Consider the following 19,462-nt stretch of genomic DNA (forward strand, 5'->3'; position numbering starts at 1 on the left):
CCGTCCCCCGCTGCCCGGGGCTGCCGGCCGGGGTTCGCCGCCGCCGCGGGGATTTGGGCTCGGACGCGGATAAATGGCGATTCGGGTTCGGTTCGGGGCCCTGGGTTGGGGGCGAGCAGGAGCTGCCGCTGGCTCCGTGACTGGGTGCGGGCGCTCCGTGCTGGGAAATCCGGGGGCAGGAGCGTGACACCGGCGTGCGGTTTGACTGCTTTAGCTCTGTTTTCCTCCTCTGGAGGCTGTCAAAGTCTGGGGCCAAACCGAAGCCCTTTTTCTTATATATATTCTTTTTCTATATATATATAATTTTTTTTTTTCTTTCGGTTCCGGTGTTACTTGTACTGCGTGTGGCGTTATTGGCGTGAGCGGCACTCCTGGCACGGCCCCGGAACACTTGGGAGCTGCAGGATTTGTGTGTCCAGGCAGGCTTTGGGGACTTCCCCGGCTTCCAGCCGCTCTTGTTTGCAGAAACAGAGAAGATGGATGGGATGTGGGATGTGGTGGAAGGGGAACTCTTCAGGAAACCCTTCCTAAGGGTCTGCAGAGGGGCAGAGCTCTGCTCTGGGACAGGGACAGGAGCCCAGCGAGGGCTGGAGCTGTGCCAGGGCTTGGGATGGAGCTCAGGGAAAGGTTCTTCCCCCCGAGGGTGCTGGGCACTGCCCAGGCTCCCCAGGGAATGGTCCCAGCCCCGAGGCTGCCGCAGCTCCAGGAGCTCCCAGGGATGCTCAGGGTGGGATTTTGTGGGGGGTCTGTGCAGGGCCAGGGGTTGCACTGGATGTTCCCAGTGGGTTCCTCCCAGTTTGGGTCATTCTGTGATCCATCCAAAGGTGGTTCTTGGCTTTCCTGGAGCTCTCGGTTGGAAGCTGTGTAGGAGCTGGGGGTGTTGCAGAAAGGCTGCTTTGCACCCCTTTGTGTTGAGGAATGGAAGTCCCCAGTAAGGTTGAGTTTCATCTGTGCTTCCTCTGTTTTAATGAAGCTGCTGCAGGGGCTGTGCTGCTGCTCTGGCCTGTGACATTGGTTTTTTGCTCTGTAATTTGTTTGTGCTGGTCCAATGTAAATCTATGTTACATCAAGCTTGACTCTCCCCAAACTAAGTTTCCTTTAGCCAAAAAGAGTTCATTTTAGGGAGCTCTGTCCATCTGAAACCTGATAGCATTTCACCCACAACGTTGCTTCTTTCCTGGGAACTTTTGCTTTTTTTCTCGTCAGTTTCCTTTTCCTGTTTCACTGAAATTCACAGACAGGGAAACCTTAACCTAGAATGGCAAACTTACAGTTACATTTCAGCAATTACATCAAGTAGCTGCTGGAGCAGCCGGTAATTGCTGTGCGACAGCAAGCTCCCAATTCTTGGGTTTCCGTGTAACGAGAGAAGGAAGTTGGGGCAGGCTGAGCAGCTCCTGCAGTGGCAGGAGGAATCCTGAAGGCATCTGAAGGAATCCACGGCTGTTCCTGTCTCGTGAGAGGCAGCAGTTCCTCCCATGCAAAGGAGATGTAGGTGGATATAAAGTGATTCCTTGTTCCAGAGCTGATGTTCACGGATGAAACATGCACTGGAGCATATTTTTGACAGGAAAATTCTGTTTAATGCTCCGTGGTGGATTGTTCCTTCTCCTTTTTATGCTGATTGGAAAGAGATAATTCCCCTGACTGGTCCAGTGGGACCAGAATATATATGGTCCTATATAGAAACATTATGTATAAAATATGTAATATATTTACAAAAGGACATAATATATATATTTATATATATAAAAATATATAGAAGGAGTTAGTTTTGTCAGTTAAGTCAGAACACTTTGGTAAAGACCCAAAGTACACAGGTGTCACGTTCCAAGTTTGGCTTTAGGATGAACTTTTATTTATAGAACCTCACACACATGAGAGGTTTCACCAGCTTTTGATGGGAGGTCAACAGCGAAATTCGCTTTCAGGGCAAATCCCACCCATTTCCTTTAAATAATCCTATTGGTCCGTGGGAAGTGCTCACCTGTTACCCTGAGCAGTCGGGACAGTTCTCACCTCAGCTCCTGTCATGCACCAGAGAAAGATTTAGCAATCAGGTGAGAGCCCCACAGCTCTGCAGGTGTTTTAGATCACCCAAAATACAGACACCCCCTGCAAACTTGGAGCTATTTCCATATAAAAGGTCACAAGAAATTTGATGTGCGTTGGGAAAACCAGTTTGGCCAGCCTTGCTGGAAAGACACGGGAGCTCTGTGGGGATTTTACATTTGGTTATGTGTTATTTCCTCCTGGGATGTCCAGCTGCACTACAGCAAACAATGTCAGCATCAGGAGGCTCTGATTCACCTTGCGAGTTGGAATCTCGTGTTTGAGAGCAGGGAATCCACCTGAGAGCAGAAATAATCCCCGTGAGCTGCAGGCTGAGCAACCCGGGCAGCAGGGAGGGAAAACCGGCAGTCAGGAGAAACCTGGTGTTGCTTAATTAATTCTGGGCGATCAGGAGGACTCGGCTCAGGTGATTTTCCCCCTTGCTGCCTCACTCAGTGCTCAGGGTGTGCTGTGGGGAAGGCTTTGCAGGGCCTGTGCTGCTCCACGTTCCTTCACTGGAGCATCTGTTAATAGCAAAGATGGATGACAGCTAAATATGTCACCACAAGTGAGGGATTTGCTTAATGGATTTGGATGCCACCGGGATCCTCCGGGGCTGCGCGAGGCGCTGCTGGAAATAATTATTTGTCATCTGGTAAGGAATTCAAGAGGGTTTGTCCATTTGTAGTAGCAACTGAGATCCTGGAGCACTGCAAAGCGTTGGCAGGAACCCTGTCATTTCACACAGATTGGGGGATATTAATGTCTTAGCGCTGTGGGGTGAGAAAGGTGTTTTTCCATTTTCAGTGAGCTCCACTAAACTGATCATTGCTTAATGAGATTTTCTCTTTTTAACCTTCGTTCTGGACCGAGTATGTTCTGTCTTGTCACAACTTAGGGATAGAGTCATTTGCTACCACGGCTCATTTAAGGTTCTTATTTTCATTTATATTTTCCTAGGGTAAATCACTCTCCTTTATAAATGGGGCAGTTCCTCCATCGTGTTCTTGCTGGATTACACAGGAGAACTCATTTGTATCCTGCCCTGTCTGTGAGTGCCTCACTCATGGCAGAAGTCACCTGAAGCTTCGTTATTTTTATATTTCCTTGCTGTTTCATAAGGCTCATGAACAAGCCACAGTTCCCAGATCCTTAGAGAATACAGCGTTGTCCTTTTGTTCCTAAATCTGTTAGAAATCCTGCTTTTGAGTGTGGCCCAAGAGGTGAATGTTGTAAGTTGGTGGAGGGGTTAAGGTGATTTCTGAGGTTTTCTGATATTCCTTCACCGTTTTGGATCCACCCCCAGGGCAGTGGTGAGGTTTTGGTGCAGATAAGAAGTTTTTATGAAGCTTCCCATGTTTGATCTCGGTTCTGTTGGCAGAACAAGCAGCACAGCTTTGCCTGGGAGGGTGTGTCAGGTTTGGAGCTGGAGCTCCCCGAGAGACCTGGATGAAACGCAGCTGGGAGAGGTTCAGGTTGTCTCCTTTCACCTTGAAGCTTTGGGTTTGATTTAGGTTTGAGCTGTCGCTGCTCGAGGTGCGGGTTTGGCTGGGAGCAGCCCGGGGGTCTCCCCTCTGTGCCACGAGGGGCTCCCCGGGGTACCTGGGCAGGTGAGCCCTGGGCTGCAGGGCCTGGGGGGGCTCTGAGGGAGTTCTGGGGGGGCTCTGGGGAAGTTCTGGGGCTGCAGGGCCATGCTGGGTTCTGGGGGGCTCTGGGTCTGCCTGCAGTGCCAGGCTCTAGGGATGTTCTGGGGGGCTTTGGACGTGCCTGCTGTGCCGGGCTCTGAGGGGGTTTGAGGGGGCTCTGGGGTGTTTGGTGGGGGGTTTTGGGGTATTGGGGGATTCTGGGGAAGCTCTGGAGCTGCTGCTGTGCCGGGGTTCTGGGGGGGCTCTGGGGTTTTGAGGAGTTCTGGAGGGCTCTGGGTTTTTGGGGGGCTCTGGAGCTGCCTGCTGTGCTGGTTTCTGGGTTTTTTGGGGGTTCTTGGGGACTCTGGAGCTGCCTGCTGTGCTGAGTTCTGGGGGGTTTTGGGGGGCTCTGGAGCTGCTGCTGTGCTGGGTTCTGGGGTTTTGGGGGGTTCTGGAGGGTTTTGGGGGCCTCTGGAGCTGCCTGCTGTGCTGAGTTCTGGGGGGTTTTGGGGGGCTCTGGAGCTGCTGCTGTGCTGGGTTCTGGGGTTTTGGGGGGTTCTGGGGGGTTTTGGGGGGCTCTGGAGCTGCCTGCCGTGCCAGGCTCGCTGCTGCCTCTGCCGTGCCCGTTGGATTCCCGGGATGTGCTGGCAGCTGGAACTGGGTCAGTGTGTCACACCCAGCCCGGGCACAACCCCAGCCAAGGGCTTCCTTTGCTGTGGGCAGGATGGTCAGGAACGCCTCAGACAGCCCCGTTTGCCGAGAGGTTTTTTTGTTATAAAAGCCTAAAGGAGCTCAGAGAAGTCGAGCAAGTTTCTGAGAACTCCAGGCTTTTCGTTGTTGGGAGGAAGACTGGGAATTAGTCCTTACGAAGGTGTTAATGTGATGCAGGGATCACCTTTTGGGCTATCGAGGTTCCTGGCTGCTTTGCAAGGTTTCTGATCTCCTTTCCCATAAGAATAAGAGCCTGTGAAATGCTTTATTTAAATATTCGCAGTGCCGCTGCCTTGGATTGAAGCGCGTGTTAAAACTCGGAATTGTTCGGATTCAACAAAATTCCTTTTTTAATGCTCCTTTCTGAAGTTGTTTTTGAAATACTCCTGAAGCCTAAATCCAGTGCAGATGATAAAATGCAGCAGAGATAACTCGTGCTGTGCAGCAAACAGAGGCTGGTTTGGGATGAGTTTATCTTGCCTGCGCAGTCAAACTTTCTGAGTTTTGGAGGTTCTGATCTGGATTTAGTCAGAAATAACCATTGTGTGTTAACTACCTCGCTTCAGGCAATAATAAACTGTTTTAAAGTCATCCAGATTTATTGCTCTTAAATGTAACCACTTTTTTTTTTTTTTTTTTTTTCCTTTTAAATACTGCTCGTGACTAAATGATTTTGTTGTTAGAGAAACGTGTGAGTAACTGTGCACTTCTACAGCAAAGAGGGTGTTTTGGGGGAAAATTTTATTTTCCCTTAATGAGCTACATATGCTGCTTGATTTCAAGTACAGGAGGATCTGGAATTGCAGAGGAGCCTTGTGGAGTGTAAAATTTAATAGAAAATAACTCTCAATTTGTCAGATCCCAGGCACTGTAGAGCTCCATCCCCGTGCTGGATGGGAATGTTGTCTCTGTTCCTCTTTCCCAAATATTTTCCGTGTTATATTTACTTAGCCTTTATGGAGGATACACAAAACTCAAAGCAATTTGAATGTTAAAAATGTAATGAATTGAATATATCAATGTTTTTTGGGGGAAAGGAGTTTGTTTAAATCCTGGCTGTAATTGTAGAGTTGTTTAAAACTGGGCTGAGCAACAGCAAACTTCAAACTTAAAGTTTTACCCTTTGTTTGTCTAAATGCTGGAATCTGATTCTTAGGAATAGAGGGGAAGGAAGGAAAGTTGTCTCAGATCTCCTTGCACCACATAACCATTAGAGTTTTAATATATATAAATATATATAGCTTTTAGTCATCTATTTTATACACAGAACCTGATGTCTTGCAAAAGTTTGTCTTTGGTTCTGCTAAGAAACCTTGGATAGAGCCTGATCCATGAGAATTGATGGAAATCAGAGTAATTTGTTGGCTTAGTGAGAAAGGAAGTAGATGGAAATAGAAGAATCTGCCCTCTGTGTTCCAGACTAATTCATCCAAAAATGCCATTTCAAATAAACACATCAAGTTTCCATTAATATTTGGGTGCAGGACTTAGTCGTTAAATAATGAGTTAAGAGCAACTTTAAAGGAGTTTTTCATGAGCTGGATTCTCATTATTGTTGGGGAAGTGCCTCAGCTGCTGAGTGGGGCAGGAGGAGTTAATCCAGGCACAATTAACATCTGCATTTTGTGGGTGTGATTTTGTGTGGGATGTCTGGCAGGCTCTGCCCCTGGAGCTGGATCCCTCCTTCCATCCCTCCCTCCTTCCATCCCTCCCTCCTTCCATCCCTCCCTCCTTCCATCCCTCCCTCCCTCCTTCCATCCCTCCCTCCCTCCTTCCATCCCTCCCTCCCTCCTTCCATCCCTCCCTCCCTCCTTCCATCCCTCCCTCCCTCCTTCCATCCCTCCCTCCCTCCTTCCATCCCTCCCTCCCTCCTTCCATCCCTCCCTCCCTCCTTCCATCCCTCCCTCCCTCCTTCCATCCCTCCCTCCCTCCTTCCATCCCTCCCTCCCTCCTTCCATCCCTCCCTCCCTCCTTCCATCCCTCCCTCCCTCCTTCCATCCCTCCCTCCCTCCTTCCATCCCTCCCTCCCTCCTTCCATCCCTCCCTCCCTCCTTCCATCCCTCCCTCCCTCCTTCCATCCCTCCCTCCCTCCTTCCATCCCTCCCTCCCTCCTTCCATCCCTCCCTCCCTCCTTCCATCCCTCCCTCCCTCCCTCCATCCCTCCCTCCCTCCTTCCATCCCTCCCTCCCTCCTTCCATCCCTCCCTCCCTCCTTCCATCCATCCCTCCTTCCATCCATCCCTCCTTCCATCCATCCCTCCTTCCATCCCTCCCTCCTTCCATCCCTCCCTCCTTCCATCCCTCCCTCCCTCCCTCCATCCCCTGGCACAGCACAGGGACACGGCCAGGGGCTCAATCCCCATCCGAGGCTGCGCTGCTGGGACGTTTCCTCCTGCTCTGGGGCTTTGTTTATCCCCTGGATTTGGGGTGTGGTGCCTGCGCCCACCCCTGTGCAGCCTCACCTGTGCTCTGTGCTGCTGGCAGCATTTCCATTGTCCCTGCAGCCCTTTCCAGCACAGCCCAGGGAAATCCTGGGGGTTCTGTTGGCTCGGGAGTGGCTTTGTTCCAGCTGGTGGCAGGGTCTCCATCACCTGGGGACAGCTTTACCCTGAGACCTGGTGCCTGCCTGGAAGGTCTCTGCAGGAACTCGGTGTTCTGGGCTCTGGAGAAATTGAGAATTAACTTTGTTTAGCAAGACCAGAAGTGTTTTTGTGGTGGTGCTGTGCCCTCGGTGCTGCCTTGTCCCTGCTCCAGCCGGGTCGATGCTGGCACAGCCTGGTGCTCCTGGTTATCCCCAGGCTGTCCCTGGTTCTCCAGGCTGTCCCAGGCTGTCCCTGGTTCTCCAGGCTGTCCCCAGACTGTCCCTGGCTGTCCCTGGGCTGTCCCCAGGCTGTCCCAGGTTCCCCAGGCTGTCCCCAGGCTGTCCCAGGTTCCCCAGGCTGTCCCAGGTTCCCCAGGCTGTCCCTGGTTCCCCAGGCAGTCCCCAGGCTGTCCCTGGTTCTCCGGGCTGTCCCTGGGCTGTCCCTGGCTGTCCCTGGGCTGTCCCCAGGCTGTCCCAGGTTCCCCAGGCTGTCCCTGGTTCTCCAGGCTGTCCCCAGACTGTCCCTGGCTGTCCCTGGTTCTCCGGGCTGTCCCCAGGCTGTCTCAGGTTCCCCAGGCTGTCCCTGCCCTGCCCTGGGGACAGGCTGTGCCCCCGTGCTGCTGCCTGGAGCCACATTTCTGTCCACTCCCAGGCAGGATTTCAGTCAGTCACCCACTCTGGGTGCAGGAGAAGGAGCTGGCGTTGTTGGCTCTGCCGAGATCAGGAGTGGGGCAGCAGTGGGGAACTGCTTGGAAGTCCCAAACTTGGAAGTGCCAAACCTTTTCCTGGAGGAAGGATTCCCAGTCCTGTCAGTCCTGGAGCAAGCTGGAGTCGTTGATCTTAGCTGGGTGTCCTGGACTTTTTCTCTGCTGTACAAAGGTTTCAGTCAACAGGTGCAGGATTTCAGTCACAAAAGCGTCTCAGTTCACGTCGGTTTTGGAAGGGGAAAGTCTCACGTAAAAGTCACTGAAATTAAAACTCAGTTCTTTGTGTGCACCGAGATCGTCCCTCTGGAGACAAGTTTTAGTGCTTCCTCACAATGGTTGAAAATTAGAAGGTTTTCATAATATTTCAGGTTGTTACTCTCTTACAAAGAAACAGAATGTACCCAGCTGAGAAAAAAACCTTCACTCTTCTTTTCAGGAGCTAATGGGGGCTCTGACTGCAGAATCCTTCTCAGCACTGAGAGAAGGGTTTGTTCCCGTCTCTCCCTCACCTGCAGCGCTGCCGGGGCTGAAAGGGGCTCTCAGTGTTCCCACAAGAGTCAGATTCTGCTGTGGAACCTTCCAGTGATGCTGGAGCTCGTTAGGGCACTAATTGAGGCCATCTCCTGAAAATCCCAGAGGAAGCTGCAGCCCTGTCCTGGTGAAGTGTTCTTTAGGTGGGACTGCACTTGGAAAAGTCTCGTGCTTTGCTGTCTCTGGACTAAAGAATTGCAGAGTGCCAGGTGATGCTGCTTGTATTGAGTAGACCTTTTGATTAATTAATTAAGCTTTGCAGGAAGTCGTTTTATCCTTTAATTAATTGATTAAGCTTTGCGTGGAGCAGTTTTTCATCTCCCTTCCTTACTGGAGCCATGTATTTTCCCTCTTTGCGTTTATTAACTAAAAACCGGAATTTGGTGAGAGAATCTTGAGGGAAAGATGGGATAAAGCCTGGCTCTGGCTGTTTGTTTTTCCCCCTGGTTGTGGGTAAAGCTGCAAATCCTGGGAAGCCTCTCTGGAGCAGATGGTGCTGGCAGGGCTCCTCCTCAGGACGGAATTCGGGCTCCTCTCCCGAGCCAGCTCCTCCCAGGATCCTGGCTGGGCTCTCCTTGGCCCTTGGCATTTCCAGAGCCTGCTCAGAAATAGCTCCAGTATTCCTGGGAAGGTTGGTTTGGGGTGTTCCTCTCCCCACTCATCCCTGCTTTCCTGGGGTCGGTGCTTGTGTTGGGTGATCCGAGCCAGCCTCTGGCAGATGGATCCCAGCTCCTGTGGCTCATCCCAGGGTTTTCCTTCTCATTTTCCTGCTGCAGGAAAACCTTCCTACAGCTGTGCATCAATCTGCTGCTTCTCCCCCCGAGTGTGACCCCGAAACAGCAATTTTTGTTCACCAAAGGAGATTTTTGTCCCTTGTTTGGCAAGGTTGGGAATCTCTTTGGGCAGGGCCACCCTGAAGATGGAGGGCTTGGTTAAATTGGCCCTTTTGTTTCCAAACTGCAATAATTTCTGTTGGAAATTGGAAGTATCCTGGGGTGAAGGGGGTGAAATGGGATTTTTCTCCCTCAGTTGGTTTTGCTCTGGGATTTCCTGCAATACTGGGATTCATAATTTTTAAATTCTGGCCTGGGTTCTGCATCTCTGGCTCGGGAAGGGCTTTTCTGACTGTGAGAAGCTGTGATTTTGTTGCATAAAATTCCTTTAAAGACTCCTTGGGGAAGGACATAAGACTTGCAGATCCTTGTTCTGAAACACACTTGCATGAAAGTTACTGTGTAAAATTCTGATCTTCCCTGGTTTCTAAAGTTTCACTCAAAACTGCTCAGTGCCTTTGAAAGGAAAAGTTTTACCCAGTTAAGATGAAACCTCGGTGCTGTGGGTGTGGAATCCATCCACTTCAGTGTGTGATGCTGGTTTTAATTCCAGGAGCTGGCCACACTCACCCATTCAAACACAGACCTGGGACTTACTCCCTGCTTTATTTTGTGTTTTCCCAACGCCTGCAAATACTTCCAGGAGCATCTGCAATACTGCTTGGCTGGTTTGAAATCAGTTTAAAGGCACAGATGCTTTTCTTGGATGTCAGAGTCTCCCTGGAGCTGTTTCCTCCTCCTGCAGCCCAGCACTGCCATCTCCTGAGCGCTCGGGCTGCTGCTCCCACTCTGAGAGCTCCCTCCTGGTCAGGTCTGCTCCTGAAACTCCACTAAAACCTTTTATTTCCTTTGCAGATTTCCAGCATAACCTTAAAAAAAGAGCCCATTTTAAAATTTGTGGTTTCATCCCGAATCGTTGGAGAGTTTGTCTCGGATGTTTTGGAGTTGTGCCGTCTGTATTTCTTGTAGGACTTGCCTGAGGCTTCGTTCTGTTTATGTACGTTGTAAATACAAAGTGTAATGAAGCTACATAACCCCCCCTTAATTTTATAATTTTTAATGTAATCTAGCACGTGAAAAAAACCCAAACTGGGGAAAGGTGTTGGGTTTGAGCCTAAACAGAAAACGGTGGAACATTTTGGTGGAAAACTTGTGGGATGACGCAATGTTCTGCACACTGACAGTGCTGAGGGTGGTGAGAAGTTGTTGTTTTTGTGGCACCATCCTGATGAGACACCGCTTTCTGTGGTGAACTGGGGTCTGTATTTAGCCCCTGTCTGAGCTCTTGGGTGATCCTGGTGTCAGGAGTTCCTGACTAAGTGGATTTTTGGTCAGAAGCTCCTCATACCCGTGTTAGAGGGTAGTTCTTACAAATCCCCCCCTTGTGGGAGTAAAGGGAGAAAATGAAAAAAAAAAAATCTCTCCAGGCTTTCTGTGGAACTCATTAGAGTTGGGAGTTAAAAAAACCCAAAGGTTTTAACCAAAATCTTCTTCTGCTCCTTTCCTTCTTTGCTCTCTCTGCTTCCCCTGTGCAGGACTGGAACTATGGGGTCGGAAAACCCGAGCCCGCAGAACCCTGGCTGCAAGATCATGACCTTCCGTCCATCGCTGGAGGAGTTCCGCGATTTCGGGAGGTTCATCGCCTACATGGAGTCCCAGGGAGCCCACAGGGCCGGGCTGGCCAAGGTGAGGACAAGGCCAGGGCCAGGGCTGGCCGAGGTGAGGGACGGGGACAGGGACAGGGCTGGGCCAAGGTGAGGGACAGGGACAGGGCCGGGCCAGGGCTGGACCAAGGTGAGGGACAGGGCCAGGGCTGGCCAAGGTGAGGGACAGGGCCAGGGCCGGGCCAAGGTGAGGGCCAGGGCCAGGGCTGGGCCAAGATGAGGGACTGGGCCAAAGTGAGGGGCTGCTGGGGCTGGAGCTGCCTTCTGAGTGGCAGCTCTGGAGCAGACAGATCCTGGAGCCCTCTGTGTTCATGGAGCTGTGCTTTGGAAAAGTGTACCTGGAGTCTCTGGTTTGATACTGGAGAGAGGAAGGGAGAGGAGCTACAGGGCTTTTGTAGAGCCATGGAATGTCCTGGGCTGGGAGGGACCCACGGGATGATCCAGTGCAGCTCCTGGCCCTGCACAGGCACCCCAGCAATCCCATCCTGTGCACCCCTGGAGCTCTGGCAGCCTCAGGGCTGGGTCCATTCCCTGGGGAGCCTGGGCAGCGCCCCAGCAGCCTCTGGTCATGAGAACTTTTCATGTGCAGCTTCTGAATTCCAGTACCTGACACAGAACTGCTTGGAAAACTCCAGGACTGATTAGAAAGGGTGTTTCTGTGGCCGTGTCACCACAGGCTGATGAGATCATTTGCTCTGACAAGGACTTGTTAGGAGTGGTATTTAGCTGGCCTTAATAAAGCACGGTGGAGAAATAAAGCTGTTAGGCATGAAATAATCCTTATTTCTTCTAAAACATAGGTCAATTACTGGGTTTATTGCTGCTTTAAAGAGAGCTGGCTATTGATGAAGAGCTCTCCGTGGAATGTTTCCTTGTCCACTCAAGTGTACAGACAATTACCTTCCAGGACTCTGCTAGGGAGATTATTTTAATAAAGCTTGTTGGTAATTTCCAGGTGTTGTAAAGAAATTCCTTTACTTGGAGGATTAATCTGAGCGCTGCAGGTCAGTTTTGTGTCTCTTGCAGCTGCAGCTCAGAGCCCTGTAAGGGAGGTCGAGCCCATCGTGCCCAGCACGATGAGAATGAGAATTCCCTGATTACTTTTATTTTTTTTGGGGCAGGTGATCCCCCCCAAGGAGTGGAAGCCGCGGCAGACGTACGATGACATCGATGACATGGTGATCCCGGCCCCCATCCAGCAGGTGGTCACGGGCCAGTCGGGGCTCTTCACCCAGTACAACATCCAGAAGAAGCCCATGACCGTGGGCGAGTACCGGCGCCTGGCCAACAGCGAGAAGTGCGTGGCTGTGGGGGCTCTGCTCCCCCCTGGGCTTGGGGCAGCTCCTGGGGAGCTTTTCTTCCCAAAAACAAGCTGACAAGAAAATGCAGCCTTGTTAAATGGTGGAGACATTCTGGGGGAAGCTGCATTTCCTTGAGTCTCAAATGAGTTTGTAACTTGGTGGGGTTTGGTGTGTCTCGGATCTTTGTCCGGGAGTTGGTGTAGAAAGATTGTTCGAGGTCAGTATTTGGCTGAGAGTCTTCTTGAAAAGAATGGCTTGGGACCAAAAAAAGATGTCTTGGCTGTTCTGGAAAAGGAGTTCCATGGCTGGGGTAGAAATCCCGGTACCTTGGAGTGCTTGGGGTGATACTGGTGACACGAGTGTCCCCCAGAGTGCCTGGGGACTGCAGGGATGTGTCAGCTGCAGTTGCATCCTGTTCCCAGAGTCTGGAGTTTCCCAGAGTTCTGGAGGACCCTGGGTTTTAATCAGTGCTGAGTTTTTGCAGTCCTGGCTTTAAGCTGAAGGAGGGTGGATGTAGATGGGATATTGGGAAGGAGTTGTTCCCTGTCTGGGTGGGCAGGCCCTGGCACGGGGTGCCCAGAGCAGCTGTGGCTGCCCCTGCGTCCCTGGAATGTCCAAGGCCAGGCTGGACGGGGTTTGGAGCACCCTGGGACAGAGGAAGGCGTCCCTGCCCATGGCAGGGGTGGCACTGGATGGGCTTTAAGGTCTCTCCAACCCAAACCATTCCGGGATGGATCAGCTTTGGAGTTTTTGTGGCACCTGCGAGCTCCAGCTGCCCTCAGCTCCCGTTTCTGTGGGAGGGGATGTGATGCTGCACATCCTGGCAGGCAGCCTGCCCGGAGGGTTTGTGCAGAGGTGGAAAAAGGCAGCGAATTCCGTGAGCTGGAGGTGGAATGCACCCTCAGCCCCCGCTGTGCTGCTGTTGGCAGGGCTCCTCACATCCCTGTGCTCCCTGGCAGGTACTGCACCCCTCGGCACCAGGACTTCGAGGACCTGGAGCGCAAGTACTGGAAGAACCTGACCTTCGTGTCTCCCATTTATGGGGCTGATATCAGCGGCTCCCTGTACGACGCAGTAAGTGCACTGCTTCTCCTTTATTCGTTTCAGCCATGCACACCATTGCCCTTTCCTCATTAAGGAGCAGGAATTCAGGATTTCATTGGCATAGCCACCCGAAAAAGGCCCCAATACCTTTGATTTTTTTTTTTCCTCTTCATTACTGTAGTGGGACTAAACTTCCCCTGAGATTCAGGATAATAGTGAGTGGAAGCTGTGAAAAGCTGACTTTTACTAGCAAAATGAGGAAAAGTGTGATTTAAACAAATTCTTATGCAGACTGTGGTAAAAAAATTGTCTACACCTTGGGTTTTGTTTCTTTTTTAAGGGAATAAATTGGAGATTTCTGCTGAAGCTCCTTAGAAAGCCAGACAAAAAGCGCAGCATTTCAAGGAAATGGTGCTTGATGAAAAATATTTTTTGATTCCTAATATAAATAAATTATTTGCACTTGGATTTTAAATTATTTGCACTTGGATTTTTTCTTTATAGGCAGCTCCATTAGGATACAATGCACCTGCACACTGAATTATTTTACAATTCAAATTGTTTAAGCTTTTCCGTGGTGAAATTTCATCCTCTGCTTCAAGTAATTCTGTAAATGATAAGGGTTTCTCTCTTCTTACTCTTTTTAGGTAGATAATTTAAATCTCTTCCTCTGGTTTGTGGAAAGTGGCCTTTTTTGGACTGTTGTCTGTGTGTGAATGTACGAGTGTCTTTTTATTATCAGTATGGTTTCATGTGGGATTAATTAGAATAAATAGAGGAATCTGAGGTGCTCAGAGCCATGGACATCACAGGGGTGCAGAGGATTTGGTGCCTGGGTGGGAATTTCACCTCCTTTCCCTGCTGTGACCAGGGTGGGGCACAGCCAGGCACAAACACAACTCTTCTCCAGGTGGTTCCTGTTTTTACCTGAAGCACTGAGCTGAGGTAGGAGGTTCTGCCCCTTTGGCCACGTTGGGGTGTTTGTGGCTGGGGAGGAACATCTGAGAGGAGTGTGTTTTACCCTGGGTTTATGCTGTGTACATTACCACAACAGTTAATTAATGCTGGGGTGTACTGCACAATGCCAGAGCCTCTTCAGAGTGCTGGAGCTCCCTCCTGCCTGGTCTCAGAGAAGAACAGAGGAAATAAAGTTTATTTAACCTTCCTGGAAGCAGAGGGTGTTAAATTACTGCAGGTAACCCCATTATCTACTGTGGCTGCTCCTGCCATTCCCAGTACAAACCATTTCTGTTGGGTTCCAGGACGTGGATGAGTGGAACATTGGCAACCTGAACACCCTCCTGGACATGGTGGAACACGAGTGTGGCATCATCATCGAGGGGGTGAACACGCCCTACCTCTACTTTGGCATGTGGAAGACAACTTTTGCTTGGCATACAGAGGACATGGATCTCTACAGCATCAACTACTTGCATTTTGGGGAGCCCAAATCCTGGTAAGTGGGGGCTCTTGGACATCACTAAAACATCCTTTCCCCAGCTCTACCAAATTCCATCAGGTTTACCTAATCTCTCAATTCTCATTTTTTCTCTCTTCTTCCCTAATATTCTACATTCAAAAGCAATTTCACTTTCTTTCATGCTGGCTTGCTCAGAGGCCTAATTCCTGACTTTCAGCAGGATTAGGGAGACTTGTTGACATCGCGATTAAAACCAGATTTCAACACTTGGGGATTTTTGCAAACTAATGCACAGGAGAGCAAATGGGGAGATGGGAATGTGTGGATGCTTCAGAGGCACTGCCATAGTGAAACACTCTTGTTCTTGCACTGTGCTCTAGGCAGGAAACATCTGTTACTTTCGAATTTCCATTATTTAAATACATAAATATGTTCACAGCTCCAGGGACAAGTTCAGTGAAAAGGTTCCTTTTCCATGGTCATTTTTTGGCGTGATGGTAAAGTGTTTTTTCGACACCAAGCTGATGCATAGACTGCTTGGAAATAACTTTCCACAAAAGCACTAGATAGTTAAGGATGAAATAAAGAACGTTGGAAGTCTGGAATAAGTTACCAAGAGCCAATATACTTCTTTACAAGCAATTTAAAAGAATAAGTGCAGCGACTCAGCAACCCAGGGGAGCTTTGCTGAAGATCTTGATGTGACTAATAAATATTGACATTTGCGTGCAAATGAGAGCAGAAATGTCACAGGGAGGCTGTGCTGTCACCGTGCCCTGGCAGTGACAGGCAGGATCCTCCCACCTCTCGGAGCTGTGGCTCCCTGGGGACTCCCAGTGGCTCCTGGCTTGGTGCTTGTGGCACATAAAAGCCCCCAGGAGCCCGGGAGGCTGTAAATGAATGGCTCCAGTGCTCTTTTCCAGGCCTGGAAAGGGATGGAGGGTGGGGCTGACTCTGGAATGTGAATGGGAGCTTTTAAAACCCTTCCAAAGCGTTATGAAATCTGTTTCCCAGCACTGCTGATCCTCGGGCTCACTGTCCGAGGCAGATGCACGAGGATTTTGAAGGAGCTCTTGTGATACCTCTGTTAAACAAGGCTGAGCTTCAGAATTGTATTTCTGGGATGCAGCTGATCCCAGGGAAAGGTTCCTCTCCCAGAGGGTGCTGGGGCACTGCCCAGGGCATGGCCACAGCCCCAAGGCTGCCAGAGCTCCAGGAGCTTTTGGACACTGCTCTGGGACAGGCTGGGATTGTTGGGGTGTCCTGTGCAGGGCCAGGGGTTGGACTGATGATCCTGTGGGTCTCCAGCTCAGGACATTCCACGGCTCAATTTGGATCCTGTCAGTTTTTCCTCCAGGATCCCTTAATTCCAGCCCATTTTCCTGGCCCCGTCTCCAGCAGATGGTGCCACAGTCCATGGGAAGCTCCTCATCCCCTTTGCCCATGGAATTCAGGGACACCAGCAGGGGCTGAGGGACACCAGCAGGGTCCCAGCAGGGGCTGAGGGACACCAGCAGGGTCCCAGCAGGGGCTGAGGGACACCAGCAGGGTCCCAGCCGGGGCTGGGGGACAGCAGCAGGGTCCCAGCAGGAGCTCAGAGCTGCCCAGGAGGGGTGGGAGCAGCTGGCTGAGGTTTGGGTTGTTCCAGCCTCTCTCCAGGCTGTGTTTGTGAGTCCCTCGTTCTCTAAAGCTGCCCCAGCTGGGGGAAATGAGCATTTTGAGGACAGGCCATGTTTGCAGCAGGAGCTTTTCCCGTTCAGTGGGGTTTGCATAGGCAGGTGGCACAGGATGGGATGGGTTGTGACAGGATGCCACCGCTGGTTTGGCAGGGCCTCCCTGCTCTTCCCTTGAGCACCAGGCAGGAGTTTGCCGCTTCTCAAGTCACTCCTTCCTTGTTCTGCACTGTGATATCTCCTCTTCAGGACTCTCAGGCTCCTCTCTGAACAAACATTGGCTGCTAAGAGTAAATCTGAATCCCCTTGCAGCAGATCTGGAACTTTCCAGGTGCCAGAGCTGTTCTGGGAGTGACTGCAGCCACCCCAGAGCTCAGCTGGGGGAGCTCTTGGACTGTGCTGCTGGAATTCCAGTGCTGCAGCCCGGCTTTGCTCGGGGATGGCTGAAATGCTCCTTGTGTTTGGCTGGCACCACCTCTGTGGAAATTTCCCAGCTTCCTTCATCCTTTTTATAGACTCCGTGACTCTGACAGTGATCATCTTGGAAGCACCTCAGGGAATAGCAGGAGTGTGGAGAGTTACAAAGTCTACCAGTTTGGGGTTGAGCTCTAAAATAAGAGGCAGAGTTATTGTTTGCCTGTCAGGGATATTTATTCAGTGGAGCCAAGGACTGTGTATATTGGTAGTATCTGCTTCAAAATTGCCTGTTAAAAGCCGTAACTCTTTCTTTGTGTCTCCTGTAAATGATCTGGGGGTGCTTCTCTCCAGGCTGTGGGAAGGGTGAGGAGCCACCAGCCCTGCTGCCCTCCAAAGGGAAGGGGAGGGAGGAGCTGCTTCCCTCACAAACCTCATTTCAGTGGGTTTGAGGAAAAATCTGTGTTTATTTCATAGAATCCCAGAACTGTTTGGGTTGGAAGGGACCTCTGGAGATTCCCCAGTCCAACCCCTGCCAAAGGTGGGGTCACCTGGAGCAGGTGACACGGAAACGTGGCCCGGTGGGTTTGGGATATCTCCAGAGAGGGAGACTCCACAGCAGCTGTCCCAGAGCTCTGCCACCCACCAGGGAAAGGAATTCTTCCTCAGGCTGGGGTGGGACACCATCCTCTGACAACCCCTGGGATGTTTGTGTGGATTGATGAGGTTTTTGTGTGGATTGATATTTGTATGGATTGATGAGGTATTTTATGGATTGATGGGATCCTCTCTCAGCCTTCCCTTCCCCAGACTTCCAGGCCCAGCTCCTGCAGTCCCTGCTCACAGGAGAGATGCTGTGGGACAGCTGAAATTCCTCCTCAGGGAGCTCTGGGTGGAATGCTTGGACCACCAAGAACCATGTCTGTTTGGCCACAGGAATTGTCCTCCTGGGCCAGGGGGGGATCATTACTGAGTATTTCGTGTCTCTCATTTCTGTCTTTGCCATGTTGAGCTTTCCCCCTGCCAAACAGCTGCTTTGCAGGAAAAATCAACGTGTGCCTTCTTTGTCCAGGCTGATGAAGGCTGGTGTTACAAGCTGAAGGAGTCTCTGTGAGCTCTCCTGTGTTGGCTCCTGCCCTGGCGGAGCAGCGCTCAGGGAGGGACTCAGCTGGGTCCCTGGGATGCAGCTTGAGAGCTCCTCCAGCACCAGGAGAAGCAGCTGAGCCATGAAAGGTCACCCAGTGATGAGGGACAACAAGGGGGTAATGGAGAACAGCCATTTTCCTGTTTGCAGCCTCATTAAATGATTTCCCTGCGCCCGTAGATCGCAGCACGTTTGTTCACTGAGTTCTGCAGCTGCAGCAGGGAGAGCAGGGCTGGTTGTGCTCAGCCCCAGGAGCTGCTGCAGCCCCCATCCCACCCTGCCTCACCCCATTCCCATTCCCAATCCCGTTCCAGAGGGGGATTCTCCCTCTGGGTGTGCTGCTCCAGGCCCAGCTCTGCTCCCTGGGGGTCAGTCTGACAGCCTGGGCAGGGGAGCTGTAAGCTCGTGTGAAGCCCCTCAGGCAGGAGCTGCCACATCCAGCCTTTCACTTGCTTTTTGCTCAGATTACAGGAAAACGTCCCTCTCGTCCCTTAGGAGTTTAATTGGCACCTTGTCATAGTCTCAAACTTGAGAGAAAAAACCCGAAATGTATTTTAATTCTGCAGCCCCATATTAAACCTCTCGTGGTAGGAGTTTTTGCTGTATCAATTATACATATTATGTATAATTACCTCATACACTCCTGTGTGAGATCTAAAATTGAGCATATTGTCAAACGGTGCAAGCAGAAACTGATTTTATAATGACAGAAGCAACAAAGCTGAGTGCCAGGCCTCATTCTTCATGGTTATTATGGCATTTTATTGAGGAATGGATGTGGCTCAGCCTTTGAAATTCCAAAAGAATATTTTTAGGAGCTGAGGTGCTCCACCAGCCCTTCCTTTTATCTCCATAAACAGGTGCAATCCCTCTCTGGAGTCTTCCTGGGGTGGGGAAGTGCTGCAGGAAACTTTGAGCCTCAGTGTTGTGAATATGCTAAGATACACTTTAGGAGTGTAACTTTTTTTTTTTTGTCAACAGAGTAGCACCTGCTTGGGTAAGAAAGTTATTTTTCTTGGATAGTTTGTGACCGATCTTGCTGTACGGCAACAGTGTTTAATTTACTTTTTCTGAGTGCTGCTGGATGTTACACTCTTCCTTCCCTCAGAAACCGCAGGTGTTAAACCAGGCTGACACTGAGGAAGGTAATTGATTTTTATAAAATGTCCCTTCTCCCTTATCATGATGGATGTTTAATCCCCTTTAATTAAAACAGGGAGCCAGCTTTAGCTTTTAAGTTATATCATCTCCTCTCCAAAACACTCCCTCGCTGGAAGTGGATCATGCCTAATCTGTTTGACTTTGATATCACAAAGTACACTTTATGCCAGAACAGCAGTTTATGTGGAATTAAGGACAAATTACCAGAGGAACTTTAAAATAATATGATTAGTTGGAAGCACTGGTCACAGATACAATTACATTCCAGAAACACTTCTGGAATTCTGTCTTGTGAAAGTCTGAGGGCTGCAGACCTGAGAGTCCACGGAGTTACCCCGAACCTGTGTTGGTTAAAATATTTTAGAATTTCTGCTTTCTTCCCAGTGAGGCTTCCTGGGTGGGGCAATTCCAGTCACAGAGCAGGCAAGGAGGGCAAATCCTCCTTGTGGCTGTCCCTGGCAGTGTCCAGGGCCAGGCTGGGACAGTGGGAGGGTCCCTGCCCATGGCAGGGGTGGCACTGGGTGGGATTTAAGGTCCCTCCAACCCAACCCAGTCAGGGATTCCGTGGTTTTCTGGTATCCTCTACAGTCCAGTGCATTTGT

General features: G+C 50.7%; 1 protein-coding gene across 10 annotated transcripts in view; it reads left to right on the plus strand.

Moving 5' to 3' along the window:
- The window catches only part of KDM4B (lysine demethylase 4B), a 72,713-nt gene that overhangs the window by 345 nt on the left and 52,906 nt on the right, over positions 1-19,462 (plus strand). For 4 of the 10 annotated variants that reach the window (XM_040086619.1, XM_040086620.1, XM_040086624.2 and 1 more), the window contains exons 2-7: positions 8,112-8,415; positions 9,895-10,036; positions 10,575-10,725; positions 11,825-12,000; positions 12,964-13,078; positions 14,311-14,504. In XM_040086619.1, the coding sequence (XP_039942553.1) occupies positions 10,035-10,036; positions 10,575-10,725; positions 11,825-12,000; positions 12,964-13,078; positions 14,311-14,504 (638 nt within the window). In that variant the 5' untranslated portion in view covers positions 8,112-8,415; positions 9,895-10,034. Of the gene's footprint in view, positions 1-2,048; positions 2,708-3,503; positions 3,663-8,111; positions 8,416-9,894; positions 10,037-10,574; positions 10,726-11,824; positions 12,001-12,963; positions 13,079-14,310; positions 14,505-19,462 lie in introns of those variants that run through there. The other 6 variants (XM_040086617.2, XM_040086618.2, XM_058423595.1 and 3 more) reach the window with 6 other exon arrangements.

This window comes from Hirundo rustica, chromosome 26, assembly GCF_015227805.2.
Source record: "Hirundo rustica isolate bHirRus1 chromosome 26, bHirRus1.pri.v3, whole genome shotgun sequence".
Lineage (NCBI taxonomy): Eukaryota > Metazoa > Chordata > Aves > Passeriformes > Hirundinidae > Hirundo > Hirundo rustica.